We start from the raw sequence: 16,419 nt of genomic DNA on the forward strand, positions 1-16,419 counted from the left end.
ACAGGAGAAGTGCCAGAAGACTGGAGAAGAGCAAATGTTGTTCCTATCTTCAAAAAGGGGAAGAAGGTGGACCCAGGCAACTATAGGCCAGTGAGTCTGACTTCTATACCAGGAAAGATCTTTGCACAAATTATTAAACAACATGTATGTCAATACCTGGATAAGAATGAAGTGATTAAACAGAGTCAGCATGGGTTTGTAACTAATAAGTCATGTCAGACAAACTTAATTTCCTTCTATGACGGTATCACTGATTGGGTGGATCAAGGAAATGCTGTAGATATAGTATATCTTGACTTCAGCAAAGCATTTGACAAAGTCTCTCATACAATCCTTATTGAAAAAATGACTAAGTATGGAATGGACAAGGCAACTGTTAGGTGGATTCATAACTGGCTTAGTGATCGGACCCAAAGAGTGGTCGTAAATGGCTGCACATCCAGTTGGAAGAATGTCTCAAGTGGGGTACCACAGGGCTCTGTCCTGGGCCCTGTATTGTTCAACATCTTTATCAACGATTTAGATGAAGGAATTGAGGGTAAACTGATTAAATTTGCTGATGACACAAAGCTAGGAGGGATAGCTAATACTAGAGAAGAGAGAGAAAGGATTCAAAAAGAGTTAAATAAACTGGAGAAGTGGGCAGCAACTAACAGAATGGTTTTTAACAGGGAGAAATGCAAAGTACTACATCTGGGCAATAAAAATGAAAAAAGCATATATAGAATGGGAGGAATAGGGCTAAGTGACAGCACATGTGAAAAAGACTTGGGTATACTAATAGATCACAGACTGAATATGAGTCAACAGTGTGATGCAGCAGCAAAAAAGGCAAATGCAATTCTAGGATGTATTAACAGAAGCATACAGTCTAGATCACGTGAAGTCATTATTTCCCTCTACTCCTCTTTGGTCAGACCTCATCTGGAATATTGTGTCCAGTTTTGGGCACCACATTTTAAAAAAGACATCAACAAACTGGAGCAAGTTCAGAAAAGAGCGACCAGAATGGTGACCGGTCTGCAAACCCTGTCTTATGAGGAAAGGTTGCAGGAATTGGGAATGTTTAGTTTGCAAAAGAGAAGACTGAGAGGAGACTTAATAGCTGTCTACAAATATCTAAAGGGCTGTCACATTGTAGAAGGATCAACTTTATTCTCATTTGCACAAGGAAAGACTAGAAGCAATGGGATGAAACTGAATGGGAGGAGACACAGATTAGATATTAGAAAAAACTTTTTGACAGTTAGAGTGATCAATGAGTGGAACAGGCTGCCACGAGAAGTGGTGAGTTCTCCTTCAATGGAAGTCTTCAAACAGAGGCTGGACAGACATCTGACTGGGATGATTTAGCGAATCCTGCTTTGAGCAGGGGGTTGGACCAGATGGCCCAGGAGGTCCCTTCCAACTCTACGATTCTATGATTCTATGATTCTATATACAATGCTCAAAATAATAAAGGGAACACTCAAATAACACATACTAGATCTAAATGAATGAAATATTCTCATTGAATACTTTGTTCTGTACAAAGTTGAATGTGCTGTCAACAAAATCACACAAAAATCATCAATGGAAATCTAATGTTTGAACCAATGGAGGCCTGGATTTGGACAGACTCCCAAAATGAAAGTGGAAACACGTCAAAATGAAAATATCAAAGCAAGACAAAATTAAAGTGGAAACAAGTCAAAATGATGCTCAGTATTGTGTGTGGCCTCCATGTGCCTGTATGACCTCCCTACAATGCCTGGGCATGCTCCTGATGAGGTTGCGGATGTTCTCCTGAGGGAACTCCTCCCAGACCTGGACTAAAGAATCCGTCAACTACTAGACAGTCTGTGGTGCAACATGACGTTCGTGGATGGAGCGAGACATGCTGTCCCAGATTCGCTCAAGTGGATTCAGGTCTGGGGAACGGGCAGGCCAGTCCATAGCTTCAATGCCTTCATCTTGCAGGAACTGCTGACACACTCCTGCCACATGAGGTCTGGCATTGTCCTGCATTAGGAGGAACCCAGGGCCAACCGCACCAGCATATGATCTTACAAGGGGTCTGAGAATCTCATCTCGGTACCTAATGGCAGTCAGGCTAACTCTGGCGAGCACATGGAAGGCTGTGTGACCCTCCAAAGAAATGCCACCCCACACCATTACTGACCCACTGCCAAACCGGTCATGCTGAAGGATGTTGCAGGTAGCAGATCGCTCTCCATGGCGTCTCCAGACTCTGTCACGTCTGTCACATGTGCTGAGTGTGAACCTGCTGCCTGCAACATCCTTCAGCATGACCGGTTTGGCAGTGGGTCAGTAATAGTGTGGGGTGGCATTTCTTTGGAGGGCCACACATTTTTTTGAGCAGTTTATATATGTATGTATGTATATCGTGTCTGTCTGTCTGTAACCGAAATCTCGCAGCGCAGCGACAGGCACAGATGTTTGTAACGGTAAGCTGCGCCTGTCGTTGATTGGCCGCGACCAATCGGCGGCAGGCACAGTGCTCTATCGGGCACAGGGCTCTGTAAAAAAAAGAGAATTAAAATAAAAAAAAGGTTTTACTCTCCTTCCGACGGCCCGCGATCTCGCAGTCCCTCGCGAGGTCGGGCGCGTGGAGGGGAGATCACGAGCCGTCGGAAGGTGAGTATATAACTATTTTTTATTTTAACAGAGACCATGCATTCCAGGAAAGGGGGGTGAGGGTGACCACGCATACCAGGAAAGGGGGTGAGGGTGACCATACATACATACCAGCAAAGGGGGTGACGGGACTATGTATACCAGGAAAGGGGAGTGAGGGGACCATGCATTCCAGGAAAGGGAGGTGAGGGGACCATGCATACCAGGAAAGGGGGGTGACGGGACCATGCATACCAGGAAAGGGGGGTGAGGGGGACCACGCATACCAGGAAAGGGGGTGAGGGTGACCATACATACCAGCAAAGGGGGTGACGGGACTATGTATACCTGGAAAGGGTAGTGAGGGGACCATGCATACCAGGAAAGGGAGGTGAGGGGACCATGCATACCAGGAAAGGGGGGTGACGGGACCATGCATACCAGGAAAGAGGGGTGAGAGGACCATGCATACCAGGATTGGGGGTGAGAGGACCATGCATTCCAGGATTGGAGGGTGAGGGGACCATGCTTACCAGTATTGGGGGGTGAGGGGTAACATGCATATCAGGATTGGGGGGTGAGAGGACCATGCATATCAGGATTGGAGGGTGAGGGAACCATGCATATCAGGATTGGGGCGTGAGGGGACCATTGCATACCAGGAAAGGGGGGTGACGGGACCATGCATACCAGGAAAGGGGTGTGAGGGGACCAAGCTTACCAGGAAAGAGGGGTGAGAGGACCATGCATACCAGGATAGGGGGGAGGGGTAGCATGCATATCAGGATTGGGGGGTGACAGGGCCATGCATATCAGGATTGGGGGTGAGGGGACCATGCATATCAGGATTGGGGGGTGAGAGGACCATGCATACCAGGATAGGGGGGAGGGGTAGCATGCATATCAGGATTGGGGGGTGAGAGGACCATGCATATCAGGTTTGGGGGGTGCATTATTGCATTATTATTAAAACTTCATAAATAAACTTCATACATATTCTAGAATACCCGATGCGTTAGAATCGGGCCACCATCTACTTCACTTATATCTGTTTTGTGTGTAAACATTATATTTGAACATGGTATGTAATGATATTATTGTCTTCACTGGAAAATGAAAAAGAGGTCGGACAAGGAAATTACATCACAATTCTTTTTTGTTAAATAATATATCTTAATTTAGCTTTCAAAAACGCATACAAATCCACATGAAAATCTGCATCAAATCTGCATAAAAACTGCGGAATTTCAACTGCGTTTTCTGCCAAGAAAGGCAGAATCCGCGCAGAATTTTACAAAATCAAATCCGCAACGTGCACACATATCCTAAAGTGGATAACTCCTGCATAGTGTGTTGTACTGGCTTACAAGCAAGTCTGTATGTCTGTACACAGCTCTGCGAGAGTAAAGACTCATACACTTACTGTGGCGCTTGTAGAGAACTCTATGTGTGCAGCTTTTCTAGGAGAAGCACACATCAGAGCACTGTTTTGACTGATTTATGAGGGTCTCAGAATTCCGACCCCCACCGATTACCACTACTATGAGGCACCAGTAATATATAAAAAGTTTCTCAAAGCGTTAGTTACATTTTATGCCTGCAACCACTGCAAGTTTGAAAATTGTGTTGAAACATTACCAGAAATGTTACAATGATATGGTTGTAATTTTCGTATACACTTACGTGTCTCACAATCAAAGGTGCTAGCCTTTCCGCCTCTCCCAAGCACTTCTCTAGTTCTCCCAGAAAGAACCTGCAGGCAAATATAATACATTATGATACAACATTACAAGACAAACCCTTAGTAACATACAGTAAATACAAAATATATTCCCTGCAGTACAGTGATATTATGTACAAGAATTCATGTTTTCAAAGGTAAGTACAGTAATAGCTAATTTTTATTAACCTCTTCCCAACCGCCCACAGTAGATAAACGTTGGCGCTTGCTGGGCTTTGTGCAGCGCCGACGTTTATCTACTGTCGGCGGTTTTGTGCCCCCCGGGACCCCCACATACCTTACAACGCGGGGATCCCGGTGCACAATGCATGCTGGGACCCGGACGTCATCGAGACCTGATTGGTTCAGGTCCTGATGACGTCAGCGTCACAGCAGCCAATGGGAGCGATCGCTGGGAAAGCTGCTTGTTTCCCGGCGATCTCACTCATTTTAACGCGGCTTCTCCTCTTATCTAACACTGACAGATGATCAGAGGTGAAGCAGCGTTACTGTGTGACTAGATCGCTGCCTGGCACAGCTGATCGCTGCCTGGCACAGCTATGCCAGGCAGCGATCTTGTCACACAGTAATGCGCTTCACCTCTGATCATCTGTCATTGTGAGATCAGAGGAGAAGTCGCGTTATTATGTGCCAGGCAGCGATCTTGTCACATAGTAACGCTGCTTCTCCTCTGCTCATCTGTCAGTGTGAGATCAGAGGAGAAGTGGCGTTACTATGAGTCAGATCGCAGGGCAGCGATCTTGTCACAAAAATAAAAAAAGTAAAGAAAAAAAAAGCAGGTACACAGGTTAGGGCTAGGGCTAGGGTTAGGGTTAGGGCTAGGGTTAGGGCTAGGGCTGGGATTAAGGTTATGGGTGTTGGTGTTAGGTTTGTTGTTAGGGTTATGGTTAGGGCTGAGATTAGGGTTAGGGGTGTGTTGGGGTTAGGGTTGGAATTAGAATTGGGGGTTTCCACTGTTTAGGTACATCAGGGGCTCTGTAAATGCAATATGACGCCCGCAGACCATTCCATCAAAGTCTGCATTTCAGAACGTCACTACTTCCCTTCCGAGCCCCACCGTGTGCCCAAACAGTAGTTTTCTCCCACATATGGGGTACCAGCGTACTCAGGACAAATTGGACAACAACTCTTAGGGTCCAATTTCTCCTGTTACCCTTGTGAAAATAAAAATTGGGGGCTAAAAGATCATTTTTGTGGAAAAAAAATGATTTTTTTATTTTCACGCCTCTACATTATAAACTTTACTGAAACACTTGGGGGTTCAAAGTGCTCACCACACATCTAGATAAGTTCCTTGGGGGGTCTAGTTTCCAAAATGGGGTCACTTGTGGGGGATTTCCACTGTTTAGGTACATCAGGGGCTCTGCAAATGCGACATGACACCCGCAGACCATTTCAACAAAGTCTGCATTTCAGAACGTCACTACTTCCCTTCTGAGCCCCGACGTGTGCTCAAACAGTAGTTTTCTCCCACATTTAGGGTACCATTGTACTCAGGACAAATTGGACAACAACTTTTGTGGTCCAATTTCTCCTGTTACCCTTAGGAAAATAAAAATTGGAGGCTAAAAGATCATATATTTGGAAAAAAAATGATTTTTTTTAATTTTCACGGCTCTACATTATAAACTTTAGTGAAACACTTGGGGGTTCAAAGTGCTCACCACACATCTAGATAAGTCCCTCGGGGGGTCTAATTTCCAAAATTGGGTCACTTGTGGGGGGTTTCCACTGTTTAGGTACATCAGGGGCTCTCCAAATGCGACATGTCCAAATGCGACATGGCATCCGATCTCAATTCCAGCCAATTCTGCATTGAAAAAGTCAAACGGCACTCCTTCCGTTCTGAGCTCTGCCGTGTGCTCAAACAGTGGTTTAGCCCCATATACAGAGTATTGGCGTATTCGGGAGAAATTGCACAAAAAATTTTGTGGTTCATTTTCTCTTTTTACACTTGTGAAAATAAAAAAAATGGTTTTGAAGTAAAATGTTTGTGAAAAAAAGTTAAATGTTTATTTTTTCCTTCCATATTCCATTCATTCATGTGAAGCACCTGAAGGGTTAATAAACTTCTTGAATATGGTTTTGAGTACATTGAGAGGTGAAGTTTTTAGAATGATGTCACTTTTGGGTATTTTCTGTCATATTGACCCCCGAAACTCACTTCAAATGTGAGGTGGTCCCTAAAAAAAATGGTGTTGCAAATTTTGTTGTAAAAATGAGAAATCGCTGGTCAACTTTTAACCCTTATAACTTCCTAAAAAAAAAAAATTATGTTTCCAAAATTGTGCAGATGTAAAGTAGACATGCGGGAAATGTTATTTATTAACTATTTTGTGCGATATCACTCTCTGATTTAAGGGCATAAAAATTAAAAGTTTGAAAATTGCAAAATTTTCTAAATTTTCGCCAAATTTTCATTTTTTTAACAAATAAGCGCAGATCATATCTAAAAAATTTTACCACCATCATGAAGTACAATATGTCATGAGAAAACAATGTCAGGATCAGTAGGATCCGTTGAAGCGTTCTAGAGTTATGACCTCATAAAGTGACACTGGTCAGAATTGAAAAAATTGGCCCGTCACGAAGGCAAAAACAGGCTCGGGTGCGAAGGGGTTAATTATCCTCCACAGATCAAATGTGACTTTGTTGAATTTAGAGAAACCACTTGTCATGATTTAAACTGAATCTATCACTCTCTTGGAAATAGTATTTAAATTTTTACTAAAAATATAGAAAAGGATTCTTTGCCAGAAAAAACTTATAAACAATCAGAACGAGCATTGGCTAAGTGTATCTTGTATACTAAGCTAATAACAATGAGTAACGACAGATGAATTGTTATTGTACAATCAACCACAGCTTTCTTTACTACAGTGCTCTTGAAAAATTAAAGCTGCCATATCAAATACACCTATTAAGAGGTATTATATTTTGAGACCTAAGCATGGCCGTTGTAGTACCGGGATGTCGTATCTCCTTCCAAGAATGTTACCCCATAATAAGGATTGTCGATTTTCTTTTCCTTTTTTGTTGTTATTTGCTATATACTATTTAATGCCTATTTGTGGGTTCTCTAGTTTTAAATTTTTTCCGTACCTGTACAAGGTTCTTTACTTCCCATTCCCTTTCCTCCCTTCCTACCTTCCTTCCCTTACCCTGTTTAATGACTGAAAACCAATAAAATTATTTGAAAAGAAAAATGGGCCAATCCATCATCAGGAAGCCTAGACATGCAAATGAGCTCAAAAACCGCTCCAGACATCCAGGAAGTCAGCCTCCACGGAGTACAGCAGCAGCATGGCGTCCACATACATTAATGTAGAGCTCCTCATTGTGCTGGTGCAGGAGCGTCCAGAAATATGGGACCCACGCGACGCAAACTATGTGAACCGCATAAGAAAGGAGGCGTCATGGAGGCGCATCTGTCGCCAGATGTACCATGACTTTGGTGACAGACCACGTGATGAGCAGCATAAAATTCGTAAGTGCAACCATAAAAATATAATTAACCTTAGCGCGCGCTATAAAATTAATCTACAATCAGCACCCCCCCTTCCTGTGCATGTACTTTTCTTAGCCTCATGAGGCCGTTACATTAGGATGTGACACGTGGCTTCACACAGCCATAATTAGGGGTTAGGCCACAAGCTCCTCATCCTCCTAGCCAATAAAATTAGTTTCAGTGGAGCTAATGAGACCCTGGGTATCGGCCCAATTACATATGCCACCATGGGTAGAACGCACATCCCAGAAGGCCCCATGCCTATACTACTGTTTGAAAATGTGACCTCTCAAATATGTGATTTTGACAATCTTTCCTGTCACATTGCAGTGGAAGATGTGATGAAACGGTGGAGAAGCATCCGGGACCAGTACCGCCGGGAACGCCAGCAGCGGTCCAGGAGTGGGGATGCTGGCCATGTAAAGCGCAAATATATATACTATGACCGGCTGAACTTCCTCGCCCCAATTCTGGCTCTGAGACCATAAGTACATACCTCACACCACATGACACAAAAACATTACACAAATACTTTACAGGGACAAAAATATTGATGTATTTTTGCCTCTGTTCTATTTCATAACAGAACTCAATCCAACCTTACGGATCGAGGAACGGCCTCAGAGGCAGAGCCCATTATAGATCCTGTAAGGGATGAGGTGGCTGGCCCATCTTCTCCCCCTACAAGAAGGATGGCTGAAGAGGAGGCATCACCAGAACACACAATGGCTGCCCTACACAACACACCACCAGGACGGTCTGCTGCTGCAACCTCACCCATCCTGGAAGAGCCGGGCAACTTGAGCAGCAGCCCAACTGCCCAGATTAGGCCCTCCCCACAGGCTGCTCTAGCATCACGGCGAATAAGAAGAAGGCACCAGGTCACCATTCAAGAGAGCAGGACCAATGTGGACACAGGGGTGCTGAATTACTTGTCCAGAGTCACTACAGATGATGGTGAGGAGGCCTATGCACGTAGCCTCACCCTTTATCTCCGTGCCCTTACCCGTGAGGTCAGGCTCCGTATTAGGGGATGTATTCAGATCCTGCTTGATGCAAGCACCCCCCCCAATACCCCATATGAGGTGTTTGAATTTCTGGAGAGGTGGCAGCTCTCACCAAGAAATTTAATGCGCATGAGACCATCCACACAGATGCATGCTCAAGCGGGGTCTGAACAGCCCCTAATACGTGGGCCAACACCTCAAGCCCTTCCTCCCCCTACCCATCCTTCTATTCCGCAGCCCCAAATGTCTTCCTCAAGCCAACCCCACCAATATGGCCACTTGTACCCACCCAGTGTTGGAGGCTGGTCCCAACCTGGTTGGGGACGATCTGGCTATGTTGGTGGGTATGAGCCACGGGCCTACCATAGCCAACAAGAAGCCCCTCACCATCATCAGTACTCTGGCCAGTATCACCAACAGGCCCAGGAGGCTGGACAACTACAGCATCATGTGCAACAGTATGGCCCCACACAGGGCGATGTTGCCCACAATGTCCAGCAGCACCCACAGGCTGTTCCTCCACGTTCCCCTTCCCCTACATATGAGGATTTATGATTCAAAAGTTTGGAGATGTCCAGTGACATGTAACTGGTGCTTCTAATCTAGACAAAAAAACAGGTGTTCTCCTTCACCAACATTTAGAACATAATTTAACACTCACATTTTTAAACAATGTTTTCCAAACATATGAAACAATCCATCATGACAGGCAACGCTACCTCACGCCTTTCACATAGATATTAAATGTGTGTATAAAAGAGAATATTTAAATGCGCTATACTGTTACATGAAAGGATGAAAATACACTATTCACTTGCTAACGCATAGGAAAGGCATGCTTGCCTTTAGTTAAGTAGTCAACTTTGTTGTTAGCAATCTCTAGTAAAACAATTTGAGGCGACCAGCATTCAGAATATCACGCTCTCTCTATGTCTTAACAAGTGAGTTTTGTATTTTCATCCTTTCCAGTATAGCATGCTTAAATATTGTCTGTTCTACAGACAGGTAATATCTGTGTGAAAGATGTGAGGTAGCCTTGCCTGTCATGGTGGAATCTTTCTATGATTGGATAACATTATGAGGAAATGTGAGTGTTATCTTATCGACTTTATTTAGGTGATGGAGCTTACCCTTTGTTGCCTAATCAAGGTTAATGTAGGCATGCAGCAATGTTGTTATTGCATAATGTTTGTTGCAGTTTTTTTCTGTAATGTTAATGTTACACCAAGTTAAAGAAGGTACAAAGGGTCATTTTGGCCATTGACAAATTTGTGTTATGGCAAAATTATGTTTGCCTTTAAGCAAAACAAAAAAAAAAGGCAAAACTAAAAATTTGTCTACTCTAGTTAACGTCTCTGTGTGATTTTTCACAATCCCTCACAACATACTAACAGACACCAACCAATGCAATGAAACAGTCATAGAATCATAAAGGCTTTAGTAATATTTATTTAGACACACTTTTAAAGAAACAAATTATAACATAGACACAGCATTCTCTTGCCAAGAAGTTGCCCCCTCAGGTGAGATAAAGTAATTCGTGAATATATCACGCACTTTGAGGCCAGAGAGCGGTCTACATTGAGGGATGATAGGTGGTCTCACCCTGCACACATTGTCCGGCCTACGCACAACACCATCAGAGGAGGAACAATCATGTATCCTGGTGAAGTTATGCAGAACAACACAGGCTTTGACAACTTCATTCACATTTTGCTCACTCAACTGAATGGCAGACTGGAGTACCCGCAATTTGGCACAAAGAATCCCAAAGGAACACTCCACCAGTCGCCTAGCACGTGATAGGCGCAAGTTAAAAATTCTGCGCCTGTGGTCAAGGTTGCGCCGGGGATATGGCCTCATGACATTGCGTGATAACTGAAAGGCCTCATCTGCCACAAGGACATAAGGGACTGATTGTTCGGGGGAGCCTGGTAGCTGGCGTGGTGGTGGTAGATCCAACTGGTTGGTGCGTAGCCGCCGACCCATTATGGAAGTATTGAAGACTCTAGAGTCTCCCGTCCTTCCATAGGCCCCAATGTCAACAATTATAAACTTGTATTGAGGGTCTACCAGAGCCAACAATACAACAGAAAAGTATTGTTTATAATTGAAGAATTGGGAGCCTTAGTTCGGCGGCTTACGCACCCTGATATGTTTGCCATCCAGGGCCCCAATACAATTTGGAAACTGGCAGTCCTCCTCAAAGTCCCTTGAAATCCTTAACCAGTCTTCCATCCTGGGCTCGGGTAGGACCACCTGATGGAGTCTTGTCCAGATTTGTGCACATGTAGACCTCACTATGCCTGAAATGGTTGACTTTCCAATGAGAAACTCATGGTGGAGGGCGGCATAAGACAGGCCAGTGGACAGGAAGCTGTAGAACAACAGAAATAGTACAGTTTAGAATGGCTAAAGTAAAAAAAAAATCAGTTACATGCCGACCAAACTTGGTAGGAAATGAGAGAGAACAACACACACATATTTGGTGGCACAATGACTAAGTGATATGCAGGACATATTAGATGTAACATTCTGCTGTGTCAGGTGAAACATATTTTGAGTAAGATGAGGGTATTAAACTTTGTCCAAGAAGGCCAAAAAACATAAATTAACACACACATTATGAACATAGAGAATGTGGTTGTGTAGTACATACCGTATTGTGAGTAGAAGTCGCTCCTCTGCAGATATGGCTTTGCGCATCCTAGTGTCCTGAAAGGTGATCCCAGGGCGCACTGTCTCCAAGAGGCGATCAAATGTGGAAATGCTCATTCGACAGTACTGGTAAAATTTCTCCGGATGCTCCAGCAGAGACGAATAGAGGCGGTGAAAATGACCTCTTGTGAGTCGTTGCCTCAAAAGAGGATGTACCCACATGCGTCTCCTCCTCCGCGGATCACAGGATATGGTTGCCCAAAGCGCCATGACAAAAGCCAGGTAAAGAGAACCTGCTCAGTTGTATTGAATGTCAGACCCTCTGCCATGCTGCACAAAGAACACCAACACACCTCGTGAAAGCAAGGTGACAAATGTACAGAATGTAGGCAGCCACCTGTTTCTGAGTGTCTAAATAGGGTGCAGGCTAATGATTTAAATTGTTTGCAGGCCTCAAAACCGTTAAATGTCCATTTTGCAAGGCTGCGAGAAAATCTCGCCATACGGATTGCATACGGATTACATACGGATACACACATGCGCAAAATACGCGACCTCACCTTGCTTACGGATGACCTACGGACCGCTATTTAGAGGTGATTCATCCGTATTACGCATGTACATGTAAAATACGGAGCGTATTTTGCGCAGGTTAGTGTGACTCCAGCCATAAAGTGATGCTGGTGAAGATGGCTTTAAGGTGCAATGATACACTGCGCTGCTGTAGGTATAATTCAAGGAAATTTATTGGTGCCTACGCGTTTCCTGAGCTATCACAGCTCACTTCATGAGGGCATGATACAAGCATGCAATGCAGGAGTTTATATACAATCCAAAGTGTAAAAACAGCATATAATATTGCTGTTTTAATATATTCTATTAAAATACAATTATTTTAAAACTCATGAAACTGGCCTGGACAGAAATTATGGCACCCCTGAAAATAATGTGACAAAATGGACATGGTAAATCAAGATGTGTCCACTAATTAGCATCAAAGGAGTCTACAATCTTGGAATCAGTGAGTAAGCCTGTATATAGGGCTACAGATACTCACTGTGCTGTTTGGTGACATGGTGTGTATCACACTCAACATGGACCAAAGGAAGCGAAGGAAAGAGCTGTCTCAGGAGATCAGAAAGAAAATTATAGACAAACATGTTAAAGGTAAAAGTTATAAGACCATCTCCAAGCAGCTTGATGTTCCTGTGACTACAGTTGCACATATTATTCAGAAATTTAAGATCCATGGGACTGCAACCAACCTCCCTGGACATGGCCGCAGGAGGAAAATTGATGACAAATCAAAGAGATGAATAATACGAATGGTAACAAAAGAACCCAGAAAAACGTCAAAACAGATTAAAGGTGAACTTCAAGCTCAAGGAACATCAGTGTCAGATCGCACCATCCGTCGTTGTATGAGCCAAAGTGGACTTTATGGGAGATGACTAAGGAGGACACCATTGTTGAAAAAAATCATAAAAAAGCCAGACTGGAATTTGCCAAACTACACATTAACAATCCACAAAGCTTCTGGGAGGATGTCCTATGGACAGATGAGACAAAAATGGAACTTTTTGGCAAGGCACATTAGCTCTATGTTCACAGACGGAAAAATTAAGCATATCGAGAAAAGAACACTGTCCCTACTGTGAAACATGGAGGAGGCTCTGTTATGTTCTGGGGCTGCTTTGCATCATCTGGCACAGGGTATCTAGAATATGTGCAGGGAAATCTCAAGACTATCAATGGATTCTAGAGAGAAATGTGCTGCCCAGTGTCAGAAAACTTGGTCTCAGTTGCAGGTCATGGGTCTTGCAACAGGATAATGACCCAAAACACACAGCTAAAAACCCCCAAGAATGGCTAAGAGGAAAACATTGGACTATTCTGAAGTGGCCTTCTAGGAGCCCTGACCTAAATCCTATTGAGCATATTTGGAAAAAGCTAAAACATGCCATCTGGAAAAGGCCACCTTCAAACACAAGACAACTGGAACAGTTTGCTCATGAGGAGTGGGCCAAAATACCTGTCGAGAGGTGCAGAAATCTCATTGACAGTTACAGGAATCGTTTGATTGCAGTGATTGCTTCAAAAGGTTGTGCAACAAAATATTAGGTTAAAGGTACCATCATTTCTGTCAAGGCCTATTTCATGAATTTTTTTTTTTTTAAATTCTGTGGAAGCATTTTTGAAAAGCAATGTCTGACTTTCATTTGCTCATTTTCATAGATTTTTTATTTATTATTACTTTTGTCAGACTAAAGTTATTTCTGCGACAATTGTGGATTTTTCTGTCATTAAACGAAGGTTACCCACAATTTTGACCACATGTGTACATGCAATAATCCAGAGATCCAGAGATTGGTTTTGACACCACATGGGGAAAAACCTGAAATGGCTTTCATAAGGAATTGAAAGTGTCCCAGGAGCTGTTTCTTGATACGACAATGTCAGGCTGCATGTTACTTGAACTACTGTGAACAGCCTGTCTAGCCAATACATTATAGAATGGTATGCAGAGTGTCCAGACTTGTTTCCCATCAAACAAATTTGGGACATCATTGATCTTCAAATTGGGAAGGGAGACTGGCAGCATATCTTGTATACCAAACTAGTAACACTGTGCAACAATAATTTATCTGTCATTACTCAACCAACCACAGCTTACTTTACTACAATGTTCTTGAAAAAATAAAGCTGATTTGTGAGTGACTGGTGTTTGCTGTAGGCAAAAAATACAGTTTTTTAAGTCTGTCAAATTTTTTTGTCAGTCAGGCTGCAGATCTGGAATATTTTGCAAGATAAAATGGATTCAGCATGGCAGAACAACCATTAACCCCTTAGCGACAGAACCAGTTTGCAGCTTAATGACCAGGCCAATTTTTACAATTCTGACCACTGTCACTTTATGAGGTTATAATTCTGGAGCGCTTTAATGGATCCCGCTGATTCTGAGATTGTTTTTTGTGACATATTGTACTTCATGTTAGTGGTAACATTTCTTCGATAAGTCTTGCGTTTATTTATGAAAAAAACGGAAATATGGCGCAAATTTTGAACATTTTTATGTCCTTAAATCAGAGAGATGTGTCACACAAAATTCTTAATAAATAACATTTCCCACGTCTACTTTACATCAGCACAATTTTGGAAGCAAAATTTTTTTTGTTAGGAAGTTATAAGGGTTAAAAGTTGACCAGCGATTTCTCATTTTTACAACAAAATTTACAAAACCATTTTTTTTTAGGGACCACATCATATTTAAAGTCATTTTGAGGGGTGTACATGACAGAAAATACCCAAAAGTGGCACCATTCTAAAAACTAGACCCCTCAAGGTGCTCAAAACCACATTCAAGAAGTTTATTAACCCTTTACGTGCTTCACAGGAACTAAAGCAATGTGGAAGGAAAAAATTAACATTTAACTTTTTTTGCAAAAAATTTACTTCAGAACCAATTTTTTTTATTTTCACAAGTGTTAAAAGGGAAAATCAACCACAAAACTTGTTGTACATTTTCTCCTGAATATGCCAATACCCCATATTTGGGGGTAAGCCACTTTTTCACCACATGGCAGAGCTCGCAAGGGATGGAGTGCCGTTTGACTTTTTCAACGCAGAATTGGCTGGAATTGAGATCGGATGCCATGTTGCGTTCGGAGAGCCCTTAATGTGCCTAAACAGTGGAAACCTCTAACAAGTGACCCCATTTTGGAAACTAGACCCCTTAAGGAACTTATCTAGATGTGTGGTGAGCACTTTGAACCTTCAAGTGCTTCACAGAAGTTTATAACGTAGAGCCGTGAAAATAAAAAAACAATTTTTTTCCACAAAAATGACCTTTTCGCCCCCAAATTTTTATTTTTACAAGGGTAACAGGAGAAATCATACCCCCACAGTTGTTGTGCGATTTGTCCTGAATACGCTGATACCCCATATGTGGGGGAACCACTGTTTGGGCGCATGGGAGTGCTTGGAAGGGAAGGAGTGCCATTTTGGAATGCAGACTTTGAAGGAATGGTCTGCGGGTGTCATGTTGCATTTGCAGAGCCCCTGATGGGCCTAAACAGTGGAAACCCCCACAAGTGACCCCATTTTGGAACCAAACCCCCCCAAGGAGCTTATCTAGATGTGTGGTGAGCACTTTGAACCCCCAAGCGCTTCACAGAAGTTTATAAACGCAGAGCCGTGAAAATAAAGTCTTTTATTTCCACAAAAGTGATTTTTTTTTAGAGACCAATTTTTAGACCCCCAAAGTTGGTAACTAGCAGAAACCCCTCAATTCTTGCTCCAACCCTATCTCCAACACACCCTTAACCATAATCCCAACCCAAACCTTAATCCCAACCCTAATCCCTAATCCTAATTCTAACCCTAATCCTAGTTCGCCCTAACCCTAATTCTAACCCTAGCCCTAACCCTAGCCCTAACTCTAACCCTAACCCTAACCCTAGCCATAACCCTAGCCCTATCCCTAACCCTAACCCTAATGGAAAACTTTATTTTGTTATGTTGACCTAACAAAGGGGGTGATAAACGGGGGGGGGGCGGGTTATGTACTATTTTTGATTTTGATCACTGATAGTTTATCATAGTGATCAAAATGAATGAAAGGAATCTGCCAGCCGGAGCTGGCAAATTCCCAGCGGGCGCACTGCGCATGCGCCCACCATTTTCTTCTGGATCCAAGATGGTGGCGCCCACCGGAAGACGCTGGCGGGACGCGGGACCACCAGGAGGGGACCCTAGACCACGGAGAGGTACCGGGGGGGATCGGGGACCCTAGTTCTCTCTCCTCTGATGTGCGATCACATCAGATGAAAGAGAAATTTAATGTAAAATCGTGGCTTTTTTTGCGGTCGCCGTTATAGGGTTAATAACGG

General features: G+C 43.2%; 1 protein-coding gene across 1 annotated transcript in view; it reads right to left on the reverse strand.

Annotated features, from left to right (window-relative positions):
* The window catches only part of TRIO (trio Rho guanine nucleotide exchange factor), a 2,342,529-nt gene that overhangs the window by 393,621 nt on the left and 1,932,489 nt on the right, over nt 1–16,419 (reverse strand). The window contains 1 exon segment of the mRNA XM_073555735.1: nt 4,300–4,369. Within this exon segment, the coding sequence (XP_073411836.1) occupies nt 4,300–4,369 (70 nt within the window).

Source organism: Dendrobates tinctorius, unplaced genomic scaffold, assembly GCF_039654945.1.
Source record: "Dendrobates tinctorius isolate UK_male_01 unplaced genomic scaffold, ASM3965494v1 ptg000229l, whole genome shotgun sequence".
Taxonomy (NCBI): domain Eukaryota; kingdom Metazoa; phylum Chordata; class Amphibia; order Anura; family Dendrobatidae; genus Dendrobates; species Dendrobates tinctorius.